Consider the following 26,176-nt stretch of genomic DNA (forward strand, 5'->3'; position numbering starts at 1 on the left):
TCCCAGGGAAGACCCTACAAGGTGACCCTCCTGGCAGCTTCCTTGTTCCTGTGAGGCACTGTGGGCTTAATCAGAGACTGAGAGACAGGATGCGTTGGAATGGTACTGGTGGAGGGGGAAAAGATTTGGTGTTAATGCGAGAAAGCTTCCTGAAAGAGCAGCTTTAGGGTTTTTTTAGGGAGTTGTGGGGTAACATGCAGGAGAACAGAAGTTGATGCATCTAAGAGTTGGTCAGCGTGAGATTCGAGAAGTGTTTTTTCACAGCACAAATGAAAATCCTTCTCCTTGTGGTGCCCAGGGTGGGGAGCACCGTGGAGGGGGGATCTGTCTCAGCTCTTTCTTCCCTTCCATTATTCTCGGGTGAGGCCTCCTGGGCTTTCTTCTCTCTTCCAGGTTGTTCTCCCACGTCGGTGACCCCTTCCTGGATGACCCCCTGCCCCGGGAGTACGTCCTCTACCTCCGCCCCACAGGCCCCCTGGCTCAGAAGCTTTCTGACTTCTGGCAGCAGTCGAAGCAGATCTGTGGGAAGAACAAGGCGCACAACATCTTCCCCCACATCACCCTCTGCCAGTTCTTTATGGTGAGCTGCCCCTCCTCCCTGGGGGAGCCTGGCTCCCAGTTTCCCAGCCAGCCCTTGAGGACTTGAAGAAAAAGTAGGAGTTGCTCAGGAAGATTGGAAATAGTCCTGGCCTCCTGCACAGGGTGGAGCCCCCAGGGATCAGTGGGGCCCACCGCCAGGGTCTCGCCCCGTTCCTCTTCACTTACATCTGCTGAGGCCCAGGAGTACCCTGGGTTTGGAGTGGCTCCTCAAGACCCTAGGGACAAGCCTGGCACTCTGTGGATGACACACTGGCCTGGAAGCCGGAGCAGTCACTGATACTGCTTCACTCTTGCTCCTTGTCAACCCTCTGCCTCCCATGACAAGGACACAGAGCAGGGAACAAGAAGTGTTGTCCACAGACAGGCAAAGCCATTTCAGCCTCGTGGGCACTGCCACTGGGTTTTTTTCACTCTGTCTTTCTAGAGAAATCAAAGATAGCTTTCACCTGCCAGCGGACCTAGTCCATAATCCTAACCATCAAGAAGCTTATTCAATGATTCATTAAATCCCCATTACTGTGATAGACATTAAATACACGTATCTACTTCAGCTTTCCAGGGCAATGGAGAGCAGTTAACTCGTACACATATATTCAAGACAAAGCAGAATGGGAGCGTTTCAAGACAATTTTTAGAAAATATATTTTGCTTTGTTTCTTCCAGATATTCTCTTTCTCTCTCTTAGGTAAAAAACATGTTCCTAACACCTTCCCTTTTACCATTTACTCTGAAAATTAAAGTAATTATCACTTCCTCTTAGTCATCCCAGGATCTTTCTTGAAAACATTCAGAGTTGCAGAGACACTCATTCTTCCTTCCAATGCTCTGAAGAGGGTAGGAGGATGATGTCACAGTCCTCAGAGCCTCGCTCTTCCAACTACCATGGGGGTGGAGGGAGAGGACTACTTTGATCATCTAAAAGGAACGGAAAAGGTACAGATGATACAAAAGAGTACAAATATACAATTTATCCTGGGATGCTGTACACTTTCCTGTGATGTTCCTCCTGGGTTCTTTGTTGTTGTTGTTTTGGTTTGGGGTTTTATTTGTTTTATTTTTTTTTATTTTTGCTTTTGAGCAAAGTAAACTTGTTTTTGGTACTAGGTACCAGGGATTGAACCTAGGGACTCTCTACCTCTGAGCTAAGTCCCCAACCCCTTTTATTTACTTATTTGTTTATTTATTTATTTATGGTACTGGAGATTGAACCTAGGGACACTTAACCACTGAGCCACATTCCACAGCCCATTTTATTTTTTATTTTTGAGATAGGGTCTAACAAAGTTGCTTAGAGCCTTGCTAAGTTGGCTGGCCTTGAACTTATGATCCTTCTGCCTCAGCCTCCCAAGTTTCTGGAGTATGCCACCACACTCAACAGAAAACTTTCCTTTTAGTTGACAAATAAAAGTTGAATATATTCATGGAATATGGCACAGTGGCTTGATATATGTGTACATTGTGCAATAAATAGTTAAATCAAGCTAATTAATATATGTGTTACCTCACGTACTTACTATTGTGGTGAAGCACTTAAAATCTGCTCCCTATGTCTTTTTTTCTTTCTTTTTTTTTTTTCCTTGCTGTGCTGGGAATCAAACCCAGGGCTTTGTGCACGCCTGTCAAGTGCTCTAACACTGAGCTACACCCAGCCCCAAAATCTACTCTCTTAACAATTTCCAAGTATACACTACATTGTTAATAACCACAATCACCATGCTGTACAAAAGCTCTCTTGATTTTATTCTTTGCATCCAAATGAAATTTAGTGTCCTTTGGCCAAAATTTCTCCAATACTGACCCTCATTCTTGCTCTCTGCTTGACCAGTCCTGCTGCATTTTGGTAGAGTTGACAGTGTCAGGTACAAAGCAAAGGAATGAGGATAGAGGTCACACCCTCCCCAGCTTAACTTGCTGGATAATCTGTGTCCAGATCATTGGGAGGCTGCAGTTCTTGTTCTGCCACACAGAAAAGAGTATGGTTGATTGCTTTATCAGCCTCCCATCTCTGGAAAAAGGATATCCACCAGCAAGTGGCAGCAGCCCTCTCTGTCCCCTAGACTCTAAATGAAGCCTGCTTGTTTTCCCCTTCCAGTGTGAGGACAGCAAGGTGGACGCCCTGGGGGAAGCCCTGCAGAACACTGTCAGCCGCTGGAAGTGCAAGTTCTCAGCCCCCTTACCCTTGGAGCTCTATACCTCCTCCAACTTCATTGGCCTCTTCGTGAAGGAAGACAGTGCAGAGGTCCTCAAAAAGTTTGCTGCCGATTTTGCTGCAGAGGCTGCTTCCAAAACTGGTGAGCACACACCGACTGACAGCCCAGCCCTGGCTCCTGATATTCAGAGTTGGGAAGGATAGGGATGGGAAATGATTATTAGGTTTTCCTTGCTGTCACAAAATACCTGAGAAATCAATTTAAAAGGAGGAAAGATTCATTTTGATTCATGATTTCAGAGGCTGCTGTCCATGGTTGGTTAGCTGTGTTGCTTTTGGACCTGTGGCAAGACAGAACATTATGGCAGGGAGCACATGATAGAGTAAAGCTGTCCATTCAATGGCAGCCAGGAGGCAGAGGGAGAGGGATGACCAGAGTCCCTCTATCCCCTTCAACATGCTCCTTGATCTAAAACCTCCTACTAGGCTCTGCCGCTTAAAGGGTCCACCACTTCCCAAAAGATGGGGACCAAGCCTTCAACATATGACCTTTGGGGCACATTTAAGATCCAAACCATAATAGTCATAGAGAAGCAGGCTGGAATTAGGAAGGGGAAGGCTGTTCAGGAATGGTCACACATGGCAAAGACTACCCCACAACCCTTTGTTCCCTTGTAAAAATGTCTACTTCAGTCTGCTAACCTCCTGGAGAGATCGTCCAATGCTTACTCCTGAACACCCAGGTTGAAGGTGCACAAGTGACTACTCAATACTGAACTACAAATCATACTTCTGTACTCTCCACCACCTCTTCCCGGTTCGGAAGTAAGGAAACTTCCTTTCTTGCTCCCAAACTCCTCTCCCCTCCAGGTGTTAATCTGGATCTCACCATTCACTCCGTAGCATAGGGGATAGAGTAGACTCACTTCATAGTATACCATAATAAAGTCCACTGAGCCAATACCCATCAACAGGGTGAAACCTGTTGAAGGAGCCCCTGGACCTCAAAAGTCTGTCCAAAACTGTAACCCCTTCAAGATGTTCCCTGCTCTTTTCATGGAAGCTCCAAGTTAAAGCCAATTGGTTTCCTGTGAAAAGATTTATCTTCTAGGAGTACTCAGGGTGTTTATGGACAAGAGGGAGAAGTTTGCAAAGTTCTCCCGTCTGACTGCAGAGGCAGACAGACTCTTTTAGCCAAAGACAGCCTTTTGCAGTAGAGGATGAACAGACAATCCACAGTGGGAGGGGGCTCTTGGCTCCCCCCAGAATGAAATCACAGTCAGCAGATTTTTATTGGGCATGTGTGTTTATGCAACAGAGAAGAGAATAAGTAGTGGTTTTCCCTAGCCAGAAGCAGTAGCACCTGCCAATCCCAGTGACTCAGGAGGCTGAGGCAGGAGGATCACAAGTTTGTGGCCAGCCTCAGCAACTTAGCAAGGCCCGAAGCAACTTAGTGATCCCCTACGTAAAAATTTTAAAAAGATCTGGGGGGTGTAGCTTAGTGGTAAAGTACTCAGTTCAATCCCCAGTACTCCCCCCAACCCCCGACAAAAAGTGGTTTCCCTGAAAGAGGCCCAGTCAGGAAACCCGATTCAGGCACTATTCGATACCTGGGCACTGAGGAGAGAGCGGCACTGCAGAAGAATGGTTCCGTCTTCAGAGAAGAAAGGGAGCTGGGAAGATGTTGATCAGGAAAGTGAAGGAAGGGCCCTTCCAGGGGGCAGGTGGTCTAAGGGCTGGCAAGAAGAAGGGTGAAGGGAGCAGAGTAGGGAGGGTGTAAATGGCACAGCTGAATCCTCATGTTGAAGGCAAGCTGGAGAGACCAGAGCTTGCCAGCTCCCTCATCCTATGGAGGGCCTGGAGGAAAAGGGCTCAGCAAAGCCACCAAGTGTCAGCCTCAACCCTGTACCATCCTCACCGGCCACTGTTCCTTGATGCTTATTTTCATCACCAACTTGGGCCCTCTTGCTTGGTGTCCCTCTTTACCACAAAAGCCCTACATGGGGCTTGGACCCTGGAAAGAGTGTGGTCAGGGGTCCCTGCAGGATCTCAGTACGTCTCTGCTATCAGAAGCAGCTCCAGGCCTTAAGACACTTTCTCAGGGCTCAGTGGTAGGGCATTTGGCTAGCATGAATGAGGCCCTGGGTTCCTTAGGCTACCCCGACCTTCCCTCAGGCACTCCTTTCCTCCCAGGGACCAGCCTTGAATTTCTAACTTCAATGCCTGACATTTCACAAAAGCTGGATATTTCAGAGAAACAGCATAACAGGGAGGCAAATTATTTCCTGCTTTTTCCCTTGACCTCAAGGAAATGTCTTTTTTTTTTTTTTTTAATCCCACAGTAGCTATTGTCAGAACCACTAAATCCCCACAAAAACCTAAACTAATGTTGTACCACAAAACTTTAATCCTTCAGAAAAGCGGGCTTCAGCCAGGCCTGTGGCAAATTCTTAGAGTACATGTGGAATGAGAGGCAGTCAAGGCCCTCACTTTCCACATGGGAATAGGGAGCGCAGTCCCTCTCCAAGAATCTGCTGTCTCTCTAAGAACTTGGCCCCCTTCATTTCTCTGCCCTTGTGAGGCCTCCTGGTGGTGATTGGGGGAACTGCATGTCCCTGCCCCACATGGCTGGTCCTGATCTTTAATAACTGGTCTCTGGAAAGCAGGTCATCATGTCTTTGCCCAACAACTTGGCATCCTAGAGTTGTTGGCACACCTAGATTCCTTCAGCCAATAGATTGTCATTCTGCACTCTGGGTAACTTAGGGAGGCTCACTAACAGGTACTGAGAAGGTGGATAGTACAGCCAGTGGAAATACAGAGTGGACAAGAGGCAAAACACCTTGTCTCATGGGGTTTACTTCACAGAAATATCATGCAGGCCAGACATGGTGCTGCATGCCTGTAACCCCAGTGTCTCGGGAGGCTGAGGCATGAGAATTGCAAGTTCAATGCCAGCCTCATCAACTTAGCCAGGCCCTAAGTGACTTAGCGGTCTATAAATAAATTCTTTTTTGAAAGGGCTGAGGATGTGGCTCAGTGGCTAAGTGCCCCTAGGTTCAATTCTCTGTACCAAAAAAAAGTAAAAAATGCCATGCAGTATAACAGGAAAAGCACATAAAACCTAAAGACAACCTCTATTTCTACCTTAGCTATGAATTCTCTGTGTGACTTGACCTAGCCCCTTATTTCTCCAATTCCCTAATTTCTTCCAGTTGCATCTTCTTCATTATTAAACTTGGAAAGTAGATGTATCTCCCTCAATTAAAGTACAAAAATTAATTAAAGCCATTCCCACATGTATGTAGGCTTGTTTTGTTTTTAGGGTGTCTTAAAATGAGACATACTTTAAATTAGTGGTTTATCAACCAGGGGTGATTTTGCCCCCCTGAGGACAATTGGCCATGTGTGGAGTCATTTTCAGTTCAACTCAGGTGCTACTGGCATCTAGTGGGTAGATGTAAAACACTGTAATACACAGGATGCCCCCTAAGACAAAAAATTATTCTACTCAAAATGCTAGAGAAACCCAGCCTTAAACTGTAGAGGTATCCTCCTCCTTTCCCCCTCAGTTCTCCACAAGACTCACTCAGAAGCTAAGAGACTTGATCCCAAAGTGAAGGCAATACCACCCTGGGAATCGCACAATTACAAAGCATGCTCTGTATTTCTACATAAATTATTGTATCCCTTTAGCTCTCCATTTCCTCATCAGAATGGCAGGGCTGGTGATAATCAGCTGGAATTGTGAGGAGAAACCAGCCAAAAGGATTGGCCCCTGAGCCAATCCATAGCTCCTGCAGAAAACCCGTACCTCTTGATTAATGGGTCGATTCAGTCTGTGACCCCTTTCCCATTTACTCTGGTGTTTTGAAGGAAAGGGAAAAAATGGCTTTCTTCTCACCAAGGGACGCTCCATTATTTGGGAAGCAGAATTCATCAGGGTACTCGTCCTTGTTCTTTCTTTGTTCTTGACCATTGCTAGGATCCCCACATTCTCCTCACTGACCTTTTTCCTCATTTTTCCAGAAGTACATGTGGAACCTCATAAGAAGCAGCTACACGTGACCCTGGCTTACCACTTCCAGGCGAGCCACCTATCCACTCTGGAGAAACTAGCACAGAACATTGATGTCAAGTTGGGTTGCGACTGGGTAGCTACCATATTCTCTCGGGACATCCGGTTTGCTAATCATGAGGTAATGTCTCACTGTGGCTCCTGATGCTGCTGGGTACAGGATTCTGATCAGAACCAGGCACCGTGCTTGCTGCTGGCTACTTCAGGGAGCTGGGAGCCAAAGGGGAACAGGAAGCAAGCAACCAGTTGACCTCGGATTTTGTCCAGGCTCTGCAGACTCCTTGGGAGGCTTTTGGATGCAGCCCTCCCCTGGAGGTCCTAAGTGGTTCATCCAAGTAACATTCTCAGGGTTCTTTCTGCTTTGCCAAACATATTGGAGGAATATAGAAGTAAAATAGAGAAAAGAAGGAAGATTTGGAAAAAATTTTAGTTTTATATATAAATTCTTGATTTTGATAGAAGACAAAATGAACAGTTGTTTGCTGATGTCTATGGCCTGCAAGGTATCATGGAACATACCAGACTTTTAAATATAGTCCTGCCCTCAAGGAGCTTTGAATTCACAGGGTAAAGAAAGACAGACAAATATGAAATAATAATTAAAAAAAAAAAGTTGTAGGAGCATTTGTGTGTGGAGCAATGGGCAGTGAAAGTGGGGCAGCTGATTTCTATTATAAACAGATCCTAGCATCCTTCTCCTGAGGAATCAGCATTGCTTTCCACTTAGACATGTGCCATGTAGAAGAATCATATTATCCTTTATGTCCTGAAGGAGAACACAACGTACAGATTAAGTTTCTGATTCAAAGCTAAGGAGCAATTGAGAACCAGAGCTGACTTCAGAGCCCAATAAAAATAGGCAACCCATCCAGAAAAGATGCTACACACCGTAGTCCCCCTTCATCCTCTGTTTCCTTTTCTTTGGTTTCAGTTACCTGAGATCATTCGCAGTCTGAAGTCATCAAATGGAAAATTCCAGAATTAAACAATGTGTTTTAAATTACTTTTATGACAGCATATTGCTTGTGGTTTGGTTTTGTTTTAGTTTTTGTGACAGGGTCTTGCCATGTTGTCCAGGCTAGTCTCAAACTCCTAGGCTCACACAGTCCTTGGCCTCATCTTCCTAAGTAGCAGGAATATGGTTGCAGGCCAGCATGCCCAGCTTACAGCGTATTGTTATAGTTGTTCGATTTCATGATTAGTTACAAGTATTGATCTCTTACTGTTCTAAGCTATGAATTGAACTTTACCACAGCTATGTAAGTATAAGAAAAAATATAGTTGACATCAAGTTTGGTACTATTTGAAATTTCAGGCATCCACTGGGGGTGTTGGAATGAATCCCCCATGAATAATGGGGGATTCATCTAACTCTAGTTAGATGAAATATTTGTCTTCCAATTTAACATTTATTAAGCGGTATTTACATTTGTCTCCCAATTTTTCAAGATCAAAAAGAACTGAGGCTTTTGTTACTTTACACAAACTTTTAACATCTCTTAGGCTTTAAAAAAAAAAAAACATGAGAAACAAAACGTCAATGTTGAAACCAGGCAACCTCTTTGTTTTGGAAGTATTGGGAAGAGCCTGATCCTTGAATCAAAGCTTCAGGGCAGGGTGTGGTGGCCCATGAGTGTCAGGGACTCGAAGTTCTGCCTGACTTTGCTGATCAGAATGTCATGTCCTCCTTTCCAGTCACTTGATGCAAGTTTCTGTAAAGATGAATTAAGCAGACTAGGTCTGATCCTCTTTAAGAATTCTGACATCTCTTGGGATCACTTAAGATCGGCCCTAAAGATGAAGAGAAAGGTGTGGCTGATTGGAGACTTCCCAAAGACAAAAAAAAGTCAAGGGTTGCCTGTGATGGCCTCTGAGAAGTCACCTTCCTGAGAGGAGAAGGTGACAATGGAATTTTACAAGGCACATCCTCTAATCAACACTGCCTCCAGTTAGCTCAAAGGGTAATTGCTTTTCTGCCTGACCCACATTCTGCCCAATTGGCATGAAAAGAAAGAGGCAGCAAGCGCCCACATGAATTATTTTCTAAAAATAACTTGGCCTCTTTTATCTCTTATTTGTAAAAGCTCATTTATTACTGTTCCTTCTGATAAAACACTCCTGGTCTCCTTGGACTGGACCCTCCCTCTGAAATCTTTCCGTTTTACCTGCAGACTTACCTGTGCCTTTCTGTGTATGCAAAGCTCTTGCCTTCTTCTTCCTTCACTCTGTCTCCAAGAAGCAGATTTGACTGACTGTTCCAATGAGCAAACAGATGCCTAAAGAAGGCGATCAGCTTAGCGAGGACACTGGCAAGGCACAGTGATGCTTAGGAAACTTGCAAGGTCTCATCCCTCTGCTATTTTAGATTTTCAACTGATTTAGTCTTACAAATACCCGTTTGTACTTCACGTGGGCTCTTCTTCATTTGTGATGACATTGGACCATACAACTTATATGCGCCACGTAACAGAAATCTAGAGGAAGGACAGGGTTTTATAAATGCGTTAATTTTAGAGCCTAGCATCCCTGGCTTCAAACCTGACTCCCTCATTTCATCAGTGGTTAGATTCACTTTGACAACTTATATAACCCTCCAGACCTTGGTTTTCTCATCTGTAAAATGGTGATAATGTTTTGCTGAACTATTTCAAGAACTAAATAAGAGGATGTATGGAAAGACCCTAAGGTAATATCTAACACAGGGCAGATGCAACAAAGAAAGTGCTGCAGCTATTATTGTTCCTAAAAATGAAAAGAACTCCAAAGGCAATGCTGTTCAGTTGTTACTGTCACATGGAGCGGTGATGGCCCTTCAGTCAGCAAACTTGGGGTTTAATTTCAGCAAGGAAAGAAAAACATACCCAAGATGGACTGTAGAATTCTCAGAAGCAGATGTGAAGCATAAAAGAATTAGTATAATGTGGTACAAGCTAGGCATGTGTCCTAATATCTTACATTTAGACTGTTTTTGTGTGCTTTTGGAAAGTGGGAAAGGGCAGGGGGATACGGGTCCCAGTTGTTATTTTATTTTTTAATTTGATGATAATGATGATGGTGGTGGTGGTGCTGGAGGTGGAGCTAGCTCGTTAAGCACACATTCTACCACTGAGCTACATTCCTAGCTCCACAGTTAAAATTTTAGATTTGCTGCAGTACCTTAATTCTTATTTCGTTCATTCCATAAACCAAAGCTGTTATTGTTCAGCTACTATACGCTCCGGCTGTATTGTCTCCAACCTTTCCTGCGCCTTGATTTTTCTGAGGAATCCTACAGGTAGAACACTCAGCCCTCTTCCTGATGGGACAAAGGAGTTCTCTGAGTTGCTTCAAGCTTTTCAAAGGAAAGGTGCTGCTGGGCTAAAAGGATTGCTAGCCATGCCTGTGCTATGCTGAAACAAGAGAGGCTGAGTTTAGACTTGTCTCACTATGACTTGCCACCTCTCTCCACCATGTTCCAGGAAAAGGAATGTTGCTTTCTGTGGGGCCTCACATGCCCAACTTTGAGATTTGATTTAAGAGATTCCTTATAAATTCTTCTTCCTTTTTTCTTCCCCCTAGTACTGGCAATTGAACCCAGGAGCTCTTTACCGCTGAGCTTTCTTATTATTTCTTATCTCCAGTCTTTCTTATTTTTATTTTGAGATAGGATCTCACTAACTTGCTGAGTCTGACCTCAGACTTGAGATCATCCTGCCTCAGCCTTTTGAGTCACTAGGATTACAGGCTGTGCACCTCTATGCCTGGCTTTAAAATAAATAAATAAATAGCCCAGCAGAAACCTTCCTGGTTTGTTTGGAAAAGCGGCTTGAATATATATAAGGCAGAGGAAGCAGGAGAAGGAGAAAGGAGGCAATCTAGATGGAAGATCTAGCCCCAAAAGAAGCTAGAATGATACTTAGGGTAACAGGTGCCTTATGAAGAAGGCAGTGGTGCAAACAAGTTCCCTTCATCCTCGGAGACAAATCACTTTACTGGCTCTTTCTACTGGAGATTTCCAATAGAAAAATCTTTCTGTGGTACTTGTTCCAGTGACTCTTGTACCACTGAGCTAATCAGCTCACAGGCCTACCCAGTTAGGGCCCAGGGGCCAGGGTAGGCTGCAAGGAAGGGTATTACTTGGAAGATCAGGCTCATGGTCTAGTAGAAACAATTAGGCCCCTTCTGTGTACAAGGCTCCATCCTAAGGCATTTTTTTAGATTATCTCATTTAACTTTTATAGTCCTGGTATTATTTTATAGATGAGAAAACCAAGACCAGAGTTAAATGGGAACTAGAATACGTGGTCTATCACCAACAGTGTTGGGACCACTGGAGGGAAGGTGGGAAAGCATTTACCATCTTGCCATTCCCTGTGAAACAAATAGGTTAGAGGATGTTTTCCTTACTATTGAGGTCTCCTGCTGTTAATTTAAAAAATCACTAATGTTTTCTAAAGTACCTTCAGGCCTATCCCTATGATGTTAATATGGCAGGAAAGGAAGGCCCCTAAAATAGAGTCAGCCAGCCAAGTGGCATGGCCTTGTGCTGGGTGCTGGAGGCTTTCTCTGTGCTCAGAGAAGGAACATGTGGTCTCCAGCTGCTCCATGATGACAACTGGTTACACGCCAAGCCACACACTGATGTCTATGAAGAATAGTTTCCTTCCAGGGTCTTTGTTAAAAATGTAGGTTTAAAGAAAGCTCCTTGAAGGCAGGAACCAGGTCTTGTTTGAACAGCTGAGTCAGGGAACCCTTCGCTCCCAAGTCCTTCCGATAGGAGCAATTCCCCATCCAGCCCTTCTGTGATCCCCCTTGCTTTCTATGAGCTGAGTTTCACATCTGCTCTAGTGTATCCCACAGCAGATGGGGCAGGGGAAACCGGGTCCAAGTCCATTGGTACAGCCGTTGACTGGAGAGCCTTCCAACCTTCAGATATATTTCCAGAAACCATGTCTGAATTCTGATGAGAAGTGAAGACATGCCTGAAGGAAAGTCTGGAACCATATAGGAGCACAAAGTGCCAAAATCGTTTTGATGAAGTGCTTTCTGATTAGAATCTAGGTCTACTCAGAGCCAGCCCGTCCCCAGGGTCTCCTGGACATATCCACACCTCGGGTGCTGTTTATACAGAATGCTCAGGCTTGCCCTCCAGACACTCAGATAGTGGGGAGACATGGGTCTCACACACCCTCTCTTTCTCTTTCAGACATTACAGGTGATCTACCCCTACACCCCACAGAATGACGACGAGCTGGAGCTGGTCCCTGGAGACTTCATCTTCATGTCTCCCATGGAGCAGACCAGCACCAGCGAGGGCTGGATCTACGGCACCTCCCTAACCACTGGCTGCTCTGGCCTCCTGCCCGAGAACTACATCACCAAGGCTGATGAATGCAGCACCTGGATATTTCATGGGTAAGCAGACTCCAGGACCTCAGCCTGCTGTTTCTTGAAGAACATTGCTATGGCAGACTCTAGGTAGTGGCAGGGAAATGGACTTGACCTTGGACCCATAGGGTGGCAGTAAGAGCAAATGGTGCCCTTGGGGAAAAAGACTCATTTGTTCCACATTTCCAGGAAAGGAGCTGACACGGGACATGAGAAAATGGAGAAGCGGATTGCTATGCTCACTCTCCTTCCCCTTTTGATGCCGATGAATCTCAGTCTGCCTAGGGATTCATCTCTCTAGCTAATCCTAGTGCTATGTCTTCATTGCTTCATTCATTTGCTCTGTCTCCTTGTCCTGAGTCATTACCCAGACTATACCAGTGGCAGCCGGGTAGATTCCTACTATGCCTACCAGATCAGTAGTGGAAGGGGTTTCAAGGGTCTGGAGCCCTAACTATGCTTCTTACTTCCTAGGTGACCCTGAGCAAGTTCTCAGACTTGGCACATGCATTACCTAGACAGCAGAGAACTGAAAAAGGGCACATTGGCTGCCTAGCCCATTCTTCTTTATAGTGATGACTTCTACCCATCGCTCACTACTGCCCCTCCCCCATACTGGTCCCACGTTCCAAGTGGCCTGTGTTGTACGGCCAGCTTTGTCCTAATAGGGAAAAAAAAAAAAGGAACAAAAGTTACCTTCTCTTTGTTAACCCAAGCAGCTCAAAGGCAGCCCTTCCCTGGCATGCCTGGGCACCCAGCCAGAGTGTGCATGCTGGTTTGTTGTTCTTCTGTGTTGTTTTTGCTGTGTGGTAACATGGGCTGAGAAGCGGAAGCCCTGAGCACCAGCTGCCTGGTGGCTAACACTATTATTACTGCCATTTAAAAAAAAAAAAAAAAAAAAAAAAGGTAGAGAAGGGTGATTTCTCCAAGTGTTTTGCCTGGAGGGAGAAAAGAAAAGAAGGCGCCCTACCCTGGTGAGCAACAGCCAGACAAACCACAAACCCAAAGATGAGAAAGAACATTTTCTTCCTCAATAATCCCCACCCAGCAATTCCTTCCTCTGCCTTACATTCTTTTCTTCCACCCCAGCCCATGAACATCCAGCCTTAGAAGGTCAAAGTTGCCTCATGTTCCCCAAACATTTGCTTTTTCAGAAATGTTTCTGAAGATCAAAATACATGAGTTGGGTTTCTAGAGTCACCATCTCTATAAAAACAGGGAAGGTAAAATAGAGTCGGGCACCACATCATGTTTCAGCTAATAATGGTCTGCAAATATGACCTTGGTCCTATAAAGTTATACAGCTTGTTCAGTGACACTGTAGGCTGCTTCGTTTAAATACACCCTGTGATGCTGCACAGAGACCAAGTCACCCAAGGACACATTTCTCAGAATGCATCCAGTGACACTTGGCCTTATAGATGAATAAACTTGGAACTGAGAGATTATTTGCTTGATGAAGCACAGTTCCCAGGTCTCTTTCTTCACAGTAGGGCTGTGTGTGGGAAAAGAGTGTATGTGAGAAGATCTGCTAACCTGTTTAAGATCCCTCCATTCAAACCCATTTTTCCCCCATTAGAGCTCAGGCCAAAGCCCAGGTGAACCCAGGTGACTTCAGGCAGTGGGTCACACCAACATCCATGTCATCATCTCCTTTTATTTTAAAAGTTACTAGTGATATTATTTCCTAGGAACTGTGTCTGAAGGTCACCAATCATCATCCACAGCCAATCCTGCCAGAGTGGAGAAATATTAATGTTAGGCACAGAAACACTGTAATTAAGAATTCTGGTTTTAATTCCAATAGTCTTGGACTCCCTCTTACTAGCTCTGTGACCTTGGCTCTGTTACCTTACCTCTCTGAGCCTCTGTCTGCTCACCTATACCATGGGGATAATAATCACACTTACCTCATGGGGTTGTTGTGGAGAGTGAAAAGCACTTAGCTTTATACAGATCAGCACTGAATATAAAATAGCCATGAGAGTTATGATTAGTCTTTTTTCTGTCTTATGTTTAAGATACTTATCAAATCTAATGCCTCTTCCACAAAGGTGATCCTCTAGACACAAACTTCTCTTTGCTATTTAACTCCAGAGGTGGAAATGACTCAAGGAGACAGAGATCCATTCTAAGATAGGCCTTCCCTGGCTCCTAACCAAAGACAGATTGGAGGAGGTGGAGCCACAAAGTGGAGGCTGCAGCACAACCTGGCTGGTTGGTGGGAGGTTGCAGAGGGGATCCAGGCAGCAGCTGGAGAGTTGGCATCACTATCTTTCTCACCCATCCCCACCCCATGCTTCTCAGTTCTCTGGGTCCCTCCTAAGGAAATGTTTTCTCACTCCTGTTGTGGGACTGTCTTACATGGTTCTGAGTCCCCCTAGGGATTTTCCAGTTGATGAAGCACCAGGGTATCTTCTACAGTGGGGCCAGCTGCCGCAGGCCTAGTGTATTCTAGAGAGGAGCCAGAGTTCCCTGGTGCTTCAGAAGAGGTACCAGGTGTCATGCTCAGCCCCCTCTCTACCCTGTTCTTAATATAAAGCTTCTATTATTCTTTTGGAATTGACAGCCCCACGCCCATCTCAGAGAGAGTCAGGTCCTTTGGTTCCAGTGACAATTAAGAAGGGAAGAAGGCTGCATTTTCCTTGGGAGAGAAGGGATCCTGTCCATGTCTTCCTAGGTACAGTAATTAGAGACTGGGACAGGCGAGATGTCAGCATGATTCCAGAGAGCCAGACATTTCAGGCCCTGAAGCTTTGATGAACCAGATAGGAAAACTGAATTTTCTTCAACTGCATAATGTTCAGGAGAGTCTCCATTTAAAATACAGGAGAGCAGCTGGCCTATTAGACTGTGTGAATGGCACAAGATATCCTTGAGCTACAGTTACTTAAGTTTCCCCATAACAGGTTTCTTTTGACTGCACATCAGTCTTACTGATACAACTTTGTTAAACTATAGGTTCCTGGTTCCCACCCCACGCCCACCAAGTCAAGTCACAATCTGTGAGGAGTAGGACCCAGGTGGGGGCAGGAATACTTTTTCACGGTCCCCTGGTGATTCTGTTATGCAAAAGGTCTGAAAATTACTTCTTCAGGGCGTGAGGTTTCTGAGACCTTTGCTTTTAAATAGAATGAATCTATCATTCCTGGTCTGCAAAGGACCACTTCTCAGAGTAAAAGGAGTCCCAAAATATTTAAATTTTATAATTTTTTGAAAAATAAAATTGACTTAACACCTGGTTAGCTTAATGATATTGGGGAATATAACAAGTCCTTTTCAAAAATAAAATTTTAATAGTAATGCTATGCTAAAAATGAATAATCCTGAACAGGTACAAACCTGCACAGATTACTGGGTCCACAGGCATCAATCAGGAGTCTACTGGACACAGGGGGACATATTGCCATACACATTGTAAAGATGTGAGAAATCTGATTTAAATGCTCCTCCTTAACACTACCCCATGAAACAGAGGGAGATGTTTGTTGGATTTGCCTAACCATACCTAAATAATAGTGTTTATTAGCTAAAGCTTTTGGAGTCTTACTAGCACAGTAATTTAAATGCTGCGTGTTTTGACAGGTTTCCCTTTAGCAAGATCTCTTTTGGGCCTCTGTAGTTACAGTGGTACATGCAGAAAGGAAAGTTCTTGGCTCACAGTTCTAAACATCTGGTGAGAGTGGTCTCCTCTGAAATACAACGATCCTTAATCATCTTGTCATTTGAGGTGGGAATAGGGTTGGAGACTGAAGAAGTTAGAATAGTAGAGGATAATGGCCATAAAGTTTCATTGACCCTAAAGAGCCACTGGCAAAGTGGTGGAGATGGTTAAAACTTTTTAAACAATTTTTCGAAAATTTCTCATTCTTTCCTTCAGATGAAAATTGCCATGGAAAAGATGAAGGGCAATGGGAATTGTTTATTTCATTTGAACTAGAAAAATAGCTGGAAACAGTGGTACATAATTGATACTCATTATTGTTTAACATGCCTTTGGTGCCAAGCATGCCTGTGGCATCCTGATAAGCACAAAATCACTGGACCCCATCCCTCACCAGGAGGATGGGATGCATTTGTTCTGGGCACAAAAGTCCATCTGCTACAAATTTATTAACCGCAGGACTTCAGTATTTAAAAAAAAAAAAAAAAAAGAACTCCTCCCCAGGGACGGGGGCCCTGTGCTCATGTTCCCCAGCCACTGTCCTACCCAGAGTGTGATGTGCTAATTCCCACTTTTGGTAGGTCCCCAGGTCAAGGGCCAATGATTCCTGGCCAAAGTAGTCAATATCTTCCTCATCTTCCTTTGCAGTTCTTATTCCATCTTAAATACATCATCGTCAAACTCACTCACCTTTGGTGATGGAGTGTTAGAGAGGCGGCAGTATGAAGACCAGGGACTGGGGGAGACCACACCTCTTACCATCATCTGTCAACCCATGCAGGTAAGGCCAGTAGTTATGGTTACATCCTCCCGGCTAATCAGTATACACTGAGAACCTGTTTATTAAGTATGAGCATAGCTCTTGCTGCCCCCAAAGGGTCCCTAATCTCTTGAGGAGAAGCAGGTGCACAAGATTATAAAATATGGCCAGGTGTGGTGGCATGCATCTGTAATCCCAGCAATTCGGGAGGCTGAGGCAAAAGGATCGTAAGTTTGAGGCCAAACTCATCAACCTGATGAGATCCTAAGCAATTTAGTGAAACTGTCTCAAAATAAAAAAGATAAAAAGGACTGGGGATATGGCTCAGTGGTTAAGCACTCTGGGTTCAATTTCTGGTACCAAAACCAAACAAACAAAAAAGATTATAAAATATATTCAGCAATTCAAGGCTGAAAGAGTCAGATGAGTGATGCTAACAGTGACCATCAGCATGTGAGTCTGGCCTATAGAGAGGAGATTTTATCCCTAATACAGGAATAATACCCAAGTTGTATTAGCTTTGTAGATTGACATGAAGACCAAAGGAAATAATAAAATAAGACTCTTAGCACCATAATTGGCATATAATGAGTGCTTAAAATATGGGAAGTTTTCCAAGAAAGTTTGGAGGTGACAGGAAAACAAGAGTTGTCATTCAGTATTACAGACAGAGTCCAGTGGAAAGGTCGAGCTTGCTGACCTCTGCAGTTTTTATTTGATCTTAAAAGAGATCAAGACAGTAGAGCACTTACACTAGAGCCCAGAGTTTGAGGAAAGAGGGAAGAATAGGAAAAGAGATGGGGAAGTCTTCATCTCCAATTCACATATTAACCTTGTTAGACCAACTAGAAGCTAATGAAAAGTGCTGGCTAATGTGAACCTGGCAGCACTGAGGAAACTGGGAACAGCTGATGATATCAGAAAGAAAGAGTATAGAAATATCTAGAAGGATCCACCAGCATTTATACAAACCAAAGTCACTTGGACATGCCATTGATGAGACTTGTCTATTTCATCATTGAGAAGTGACAACTGTCCCCCCTGAGCCATTTCTGAGAACACCAGATTACCCACATGGTCAGACCAGAGCCCACGTGATTACTGGAATAGATAAAACAGGAATTCCCTGCTGGAGCACAGAGCACTGACTGTAAAACTGGCATTAGCATTAGGACTATTCCTTTTTCCTATGGGACAATGTGGTCACCACACATTTTAGAGGTGAGATGGGCACATTTGTGACAACAGAAGTCTTTGCTCCCTGAAGAAGCTGATGAAGCATCCCTTTTGGGGAGAAAGTTGTCCTGGCTCTTCATTAATGGCTAGTTTCACCTCTAAGCTATAACTGAAGTGACCTTGATGTTTCAGTAGCTGCCAAATGCTACTCCCACTAAAAATAGCACCAGCGCCATGAAAATTCCACTTTCATAACCCTTCTTATCTCACAAAGCACCTGCAATTTCTTTCATTTGAGCCTCAAAATAACTTGTGAGGTATACAGAATGAGTCTTACTATCCCCATTTTACAGTCAGACCAACCTAAATCCAAGGCAGTTAAGAGGCTTGTCCAAGTTATGTGTTACCAGACTTGTCCTGGAGCTCAGCGCAGCTGACTCCATATACTCAGTACTGTGCTATGTTTCCTCACTGTTCACTTCTCTTCCTCTGCAGCCCCTGCGGGTCAACAGCCAGCCTGGACCTCAAAAACGATGCCTCTTTGTGTGTCGGCACGGGGAGAGGATGGATGTTGTGTTTGGAAAGTACTGGCTGTCCCAGTGCTTTGACGCCAAAGGTGAGCCCATTGATTCCACTCCCCTTTCTCCAGAGTTTCTCTTTCTTTGGTTTTAGTTGAGCACAGTCAACCATGGTCTGAAAAGATCAAGCTGGAAATTCCAGAAATAAACAAGACATAGAATTTAAATTACACTGCATTCTGAATAGTATAATGAAATCCCAGTGTCCAGTTCCATCCTGCCTGCTGAATTATCCTTTGTTCAGTGTATACACAGTATATATGCTACCCGCCTGTTAGTCACCTAGTAACTGGCTTGATTTTCAAAATCTATTGTCATAGTATCATAGTGCTTATGTTTGAGCATTTCTTACCTACTAGCCTGATGCTAAGTCTCAACGGCCACATCTTTCACCTCACTTTACCTCATCACACAGCTATTGTACCATTTCACATTATAAGAAGGATGAATACAATACAGTATAATATTTTAGGAGAAACCACATTCATGTAACTTTGTTCACAGTATATTTTTACAAGTATTCTACTTTATTATTAGTTATTGTTGATCTCTTCTTGTGCCTGATTTATGAATTAAACTTTATCCTAGGCACGTTTGTGAAGGACATAACATAGGATGCATAGGATTCAGTACTATCTGTGATTTCAAGCATCCCCTGGGGGTCTTCTAACATCTCTTGCCTATAAGGTAGACTTTGCTCTATGTAGTTGGTTGGCCTGCTTAGCATTGGTATACCTATCACGGCCTCTAGGGGGCACAGTCAAGCTATGTAATTTATGTATATGGAGTTATTTATGGGTTTGGATACTATTGAAAAATGCATGTTATCCATAAGTCCTTCCTGATTCTTGAATTTTAGGAAAGAGGTAAGTGTTCTTGTCTCTGCTCTATAAACGGAGACAAGAGTTCTAAAGAGTAAATGACTTGCCCATGGTCACATGGCAATGTCTGTTCAAGAAACATAGTGATTCCGTGGCCAGAGTTTCCTCCATTAAACTCTGCAAAGTGCAAAGTAGGTCTCTCTCTTCTGTTTCCATTTTCATTTGAGTGACATTTTGAGATAGAGACTTGCCTGTCAGAAAAGTCCACCTACTTAGAATGTCTAGTTGTTATCATCACTTAGAAACTATCTCTTGTCACTTCTGTTAACAGAATGGAAGAGTGGGTTCCAAGCCAGTTTAATGAAGAGAAAGTGTCAATGTTTTCCTTCAGCTCCAGAGAATTCAGAGTCTTTGACTTAGGAGGATGTACCAAGATCAACAAGGGAAGTCCTCAAGAAACAGTAAACTCATGTAGCCTTTATTTGACCTTCTTATTTTCCCCAGGCCGCTACATACGCACCAACCTAAACATGCCTCATAGCGTACCTCAGAGGAGTGGTGGCTTCCGGGACTATGAGAAAGATGCTCCCATCACTGTGTTTGGCTGCATGCAAGCAAGATTAGTAGGTAAGAGTCCTGGGGCAATACATAGTATTTCCTGACCCCTTCTTTCAAAGACTAGTACAAACTATATACCAGGACACTTCCTGGGATTTTCTGTAACTTCCCTGTATGTGATCTCTTTCCTCAGTTCAAAAGGGATTTATTACATAACTCAGGATTCTGGCTTGATTTACCAAAGTGAACAAGACATGGTCCTTACTGAGGAGCATAATAGGAAAGGTCAAGCTTGCTTTACTTACTTACATCACTGGTGTGGCAGAAAGGGCAGATTCTAGTTTAAGACAGCAGCATTTGCCAACTTAGCTATAAAAACAGGGTAATGGTGAGGAGGGAACCTTGGGGTTGCTGAATTTATAGGGGCCATTTGATGCTTTGAAGGCTCTTTGCAGGCCTATTCTGTACTTACTATGCAAAGGCAATGCTGTGTTCCCTTCTTTCCTTTAACAGACATTTATTATTTAATGAGCTAGGTGTTGGTGACCCATGTGTCCCTCACTCTAAGGGAAACCAACATATATGGATAAGCTATACATCAAGTATTGTGGGAGCTCACACACACACACAAAAGACATAAAAGAAGTAAGCTATGCTATAAAGTGGAAGTAGCCGAGTAAAGAATCAGCAGGAGGAAGAGAAGGACATTCTTGGTAGCCAGGACAATGTAAACAAAGTCCCAGAGATTAATAGCATCCAGAGTGTGGGGGAAACAAGCTGTCTTGTTTCCAGAGCATAAACTGAGAGGCAGGACAAGAAGTGGACTGGCAAGATTAATAAAGACAAGTTCACAGAAGACTTTGACCACTGTATTAAAGTGTCTAGAGTTTGCCTAAAAGAGAAAAGAGGTGGTTTTCATGAGGAAAGAGTTAAAGCATCAGATGTGCTTTATCCGTGGTGTGCAAGAACATGACCAGTGGAGAGACTGGTTAACACAGAGTGACACAGAAGCAAGGGCAGTCCTCCCCCTTCTATCACAAGGTAGAGGTTAGAGCACCATCCTGTTCATAGGTCTCTCCAAGGGAAACATTTTACAACTTGCTGGCATGAGGGAGAAGGAAAGGAAAGGCCAAGAAGGGGACAGCCTGTTGCTTGGCCTCTTCCACACAAACACTGATGAGGGGGTTTGTTGGAAACAAGGATGACTCTCCTGGATCTTCGTGAACCCCCACTAGGAAAGAGAGCTCTCTGGAGTCGTCCTAGCAACCAAGTGAAAGCCAAGTGACTCTGTCAGGCTGATTCTCCTCGGATTTTCTTTGCAGGTGAAGCCTTATTAGAAAGTAACACCATTATTGATCATGTCTATTGCTCCCCATCCCTACGCTGCGTTCAGACCGCACATAATATCTTGAAAGGTAAGACTCTGAGGTTGAAAGTCAACTAGTCCATCCTTCTATCTCTAAGCACCTAATTATCAGAGGATAATTATCATTATGGGATATTCACCAAATATAAGCTTTGAATCTGAAATTTTTAGCAAAGATTCTTTCACGAGATGACTGATCTTGCACAAATCACAAAATCAAACTGGGACAGCATAAACCAGATGAAACAAAGTTTACCAAAAATGTTTTCCCTGAGAATTTAAAGCTCTTTTGTTGTTGTTGTTGTTGTTTTGGTTTGGTTTTTGGTACCAGGGATTGAACTCAGGGACGCTGAACCACATCCCCACACTTTTTATATTTAGAGACAGAATGGACTGTATACTTAAACTAAACAAACAAATGAACCATAAATGGACAAGCCAACAAAGAATTTGACACTATATTTGAGTCTTTAATTCTTTAACCTACCCCTTCCCTGCACTACCATGAAGCATTTATATATTAAGTTTGCATAGAAAAACTGGACTAAATGTAGTATAAAGAGAGCTAAGCTAATAGGGACAATTCCTGAGAGTAATCACACTACAGTAAAATCCAAGACTTGTGCACAGGTACTTTTAAATATTCAATATTAGATTTTCTGATAGGAAAAATGAATAATTTACATGATCTTCAAATTCAGTGGAAGCTATTGTATAGTAGTGGATGCTAAAAGAATATCTGAAGTTTTTTAGTAACACAATCATGGAATTTATTTTGGAAAGAGGAATTACAGTAGTCACAGAATTGAACAAATTACATGGATAATGGCTTGTGGTTTTTGTCCTGAAATCAGACACCATACATCCTTAAAGCCAGCATACGTTCTGGAGGTGCAGCCAGAGCATTAAACTCATGTGTCAGTAGAACACAAAAATTATAGGCCTTGCCTAAACCCACAGGCTTCCACTTCCTTCAGCTACCTGTAGCTTCTGGGGAAAAGAATAGCTGCTTTAACAGAATTGTGTGATAATTTGGCCTAGAACTTATTTTTCCACTGAGAACATAATAGTACTTCCTTCATCTTCATTTTATTTTACCTCCAAGGTTTACAACAAGAGAATCACTTGAAGATTCGCGTCGAGCCCGGTTTATTTGAGTGGACAAAATGGGTTGCTGGGAACACGTTACCTGCATGGATACCTCCTTCAGAGTTAGCTGCAGCCAACCTGAGTGTTGATACAACCTACAGGTAAACCTCTAAAACTGCTGCTTCCTGGAGCCAGTGTGGAAACACTTTCCATGCTATCACCAGACCAGGCTAATCAAGCAGATGAAGGGCAGGCATAGCCTGCAGGTAGTTTGTCCATAATGGGGAAGACTAAGCTGTGATTTGAGAAAACAAATCTGGAGAAAAGCCAGCATTCCCTTGCATTAGGTATGTTCGTAATTTTCTTATCACTGGGATTTAAATACCTGACAAGAACAACTTAGAAGAGGAAGTTTATTTTGAGCTTGTGGTTTCAGAGGTTTAATCCATGGTTGGCCAGTTCCATCACCCTGGGCCCTAGGTGAGGCATATCATGGCAGAAGGGTGTGGTGAAGGAGAGCTGTTCAGTTCATGGAAACCAAGAAGCTGAGAGAGAGGAAGGGACCTTAGACAGATATAGTCCAGACCATGCCCCAGTGACCTGCTGCCTCCAGTCATGCCCACCTTCCTACAGTTACCGCCCAGTAGTCCATTCAATGGATTAATCCACTGATGAGGTTGCAAGTCATAATCTCATCATTGCATCTCTGAATATTTCTGCATTGCCTCTATTAAGAGGAGCTTTTCTAAGGACATTAATTCAAACCATTGTGCTGGGGTTGTGGCTCAGTGGTAGAGCGCTTGCCTGGTGTTTGTGAGACATCGGGTTTGATTTCTCAGCACAGCATATGAATAAATAAACTAAAGGTTGATTGATAACTTAAAGAGTATTTGAAAAAAAAAAAAGATTCAAACCACTAACATTAGGATAGTGTGAATTATATTCTTCATCCCAACCCATGTTAGATTTTCCTGACTTTATTATGCTTATTTCAGTATAATAACAAAACCATTTTGCATTCCAGGAACATGTACCAGCTAATGGAATGCAATTCAGAAGGTTGTTGGAAAATAAGGGAGGTGACAATGTCCCACCTTGGATTTTCACTTTTAATTTTCCAAAGCATTTATTATTCTCCCTCTTATGTTCACTTGTTAGGGATATCACCCTAGAAGGTTAGCAAGTCACTTTTTTCTTTTCTTTTCTTTCCTATTTTTTACAGTTTTGGAAATGGAAGGAATCTAGACCTTCACACATGCTAGGCAAACCCTCCACCATTGAACTACATCCTGAGCCCAGCAAGCCACTCACATATGAAAGAGTTCAAGTGGCTTACCTAAAGTTATGTATATAGTGACTGGCCACACATAAAAATAATAATGACAACTAAAATTTACTGATGAAATTCTACATACCAAGTACTATGTACTCTTTACAGTCATTCTTATTCCTATTCTGTTGCTTTTGCCATTAGTCTGGCTGTACTGGATTTTTTTTTCTTTAAAGTATAGACTGTTTCCAGCTGATAATTCACATGTACACTTAAGAATCAATCAGTGAGTCAGGCATGGTGGCACACGCCTGTAATCCCAGTAGCTCAGGAGGCTAAGGCAGGAGGATCATGAGTTCAAAGCCAGCCTCAGCAATTTAATGAGGCCCTAAGCAACTTTGTGAGACCCTGACTCTAAATAAAATATAAAAAAGGGCTGGAGATGTGGCTCAGTGGCTAATTGCCCCTGGGTTCAATCCCTGGTACAAAAAAAAAGAAAGAAAAAAGAATCAACCAATGAGAGTATAGTTACATTGACTATTAAAAATTCACTCAAGCTATATAAACTCTCTTTGAGGAAGGACAAAAGGCACAACCATGATAATGGGAAATTAAACTCATATTTCTTAGAGCAGAATTTGGAACAAGTGACCAATATTAATGCCAGCTCTCTTCCCTGAGATATCTGTTGCACTTTCATTTCAAATACCTACCCAAACCACCAATGAAGCAATGTGAGTTTTTCTGGCTAGGTGGGAGAGGTTATCCTTTTTCCACACTAATATTTTTACTCTGCAGCTAAGATGTCAGACAACCCCTTCTTTAACTGTATGATACTTCTTGCCTTAAAAGAATTAGTAGTCCTCAAAAATAAAGTTCCACCAGGAGCCCTGGTATACACTTGTAATCCCAAAACCTTAGGAGGCTGAGGCAGGAAGATGGCAAGTTCAAAGCTATCCTGGGCAACTTTGTGAGGCCCTCAGCAACTTAGACCCTTTCTCAAAACAAAAGGTGCCAGGTGCAATGGTGCATCCCTAGAATCCCAGCAACCTGGGAGGCTGAGGCAGGAGGATCACGAATTCAAAGCCAGCCTCAGCAACTCAGTGTGAACCTTTCTCAAAATTTTTAAAAAATTAATAAAAAGGGCTGGGAATGTGACTCAGTGGTTAAGCACCACTGGATTCAATCTCTGGTACTATATAAATACATAAATAAATAACAAAAATTAAATCAACAGTCTGCTCCCCTAGCATACTTGACATTTTGTTCTGTCCCCTCTCTGGTCACTATTTTTCTATCCTTCGGGCAGCAGGGGCTATTGCAAGCCTTTGTCTCTACGTCAACAGCCATCATCCACCTGGTCAGAAAAGAAACTTTGAGTTGCTGCCAACACTGGCGAAGTGATTTTTGTCACACTCCATCCAGCCCCAGCCTGGCTTCTTTGGGCCATCGTGTCCTCTGTTTCCCCTTTGGTGTGTTCTGCAGTGCTTCTCAAGCTGACCTGCAGAGTTCTCCAAGGTCACTCTAGCTGAGCCTTCTATGCACCCACAGACAACACAGCCCCATCAGCAGTGCAAGTAGGATGAATGCCAAGAATTGGGAAATCAGGACATGGTCCCTATTCCGGATTTTTTTTTTTTTTTCCCTTTTCAGCAAATCAAAGTTCAAGTCAACCATTTTCTGTTTGTCATGGGGGGAGGGAGATGAAGCCTCTAATTCTCAGTTGTTTGAGAAAGCCAAAATTATAATATGTGAAAGACACAACCCTCAAGTTAAACTCCCCGGGAGATTAATGATGCCAAATTGAACAGGCCTTTTGAAGCAAGTAAGTGGAACCCAAGGGACTGAAGACACCGTGACAAGAAGAGAAGCCCTCCCTGGGAGTCAGGGTAGTATAAGCCGAGAGCACTCAGCAAAAAGCCCTGTCACCTTGCAACAGGGGCCAGCAGCGAACAGGAGGGAGGGGAACTGGAAGTCAAGTTAGGGGAACATACTAGACTGGTGAGTCATACTTAAGCTTCATCCCTGGGCAGCAAGAGCAGCCTAGAAGGTGGGGGTGGCAAGCAGTCCCCGTCTTAGCAAGCTGGGCCAGAGCAGCAATGCAGGAAAAACAAAACACATACCAACTGAGCAGGTTCAGAGCAGGGAACAGGGCCCTGACACCCGGAAAATGGGATTGGAAGAGGACATGAATCTGGAGTGCTAGAGAGGCAGCAAATCAAGATTTGGTGGGGCCCAAGGTAGAAGCCTGCTCTACAGACTGGATCAGAGCAGCAGGGAAGTGGAGAGTTGATGAGGGAGAATGCTGTTCCAAAGATGCCACCCAAGAACCTGGAGCACTGAGTTCCAGGTCCACTGGATGGTTAGAAGCCATGAGTTCAGGACCCTGCAGGTGTGGCAAACAGCATGATAGGTCCTGCTGACAGGAATGAGAAGTCTTCCCATACCCAACCCGACGGATCAGAGAGTGCAGCCATTCAAAGGTTCTACTTCAAGGTGCTGGGAGAGACCACAGGCAAGAACTGATCAGGAGAAACTAGATCCCAGCATCTATCCTGGCCTTCACTCACATAAATCTCACACGTCACAACGTGATATAACCCTTGAAGTGACTCCTTGGGCCGCATGAAGTGGCCTGTTGTCCCAATGAGGGGAAGAAAGCAGCTCCTAGGAGAACCAATGATGTGAATGGTAGTGGAA

General features: G+C 43.7%; 1 protein-coding gene across 1 annotated transcript in view; it reads left to right on the plus strand.

The window, feature by feature from the left end:
- Positions 1-26,176, plus strand: part of UBASH3B (ubiquitin associated and SH3 domain containing B) — a 143,419-nt gene that overhangs the window by 106,832 nt on the left and 10,411 nt on the right. Inside the window, exons 3-11 of the mRNA XM_079104508.1 lie at positions 394-580; positions 2,693-2,891; positions 6,779-6,948; positions 12,013-12,221; positions 16,507-16,639; positions 18,290-18,410; positions 19,698-19,820; positions 21,074-21,166; positions 22,223-22,367. Of these exons, the coding sequence (XP_078960634.1) occupies positions 394-580; positions 2,693-2,891; positions 6,779-6,948; positions 12,013-12,221; positions 16,507-16,639; positions 18,290-18,410; positions 19,698-19,820; positions 21,074-21,166; positions 22,223-22,367 (1,380 nt within the window). The remainder of the gene's footprint in view (positions 1-393; positions 581-2,692; positions 2,892-6,778; positions 6,949-12,012; positions 12,222-16,506; positions 16,640-18,289; positions 18,411-19,697; positions 19,821-21,073; positions 21,167-22,222; positions 22,368-26,176) is intronic.

Source organism: Sciurus vulgaris, assembly GCF_902686455.1.
Source record: "Sciurus vulgaris genome assembly, chromosome: 11".
In the NCBI taxonomy this organism is placed as follows: Eukaryota; Metazoa; Chordata; class Mammalia; order Rodentia; family Sciuridae; genus Sciurus; species Sciurus vulgaris.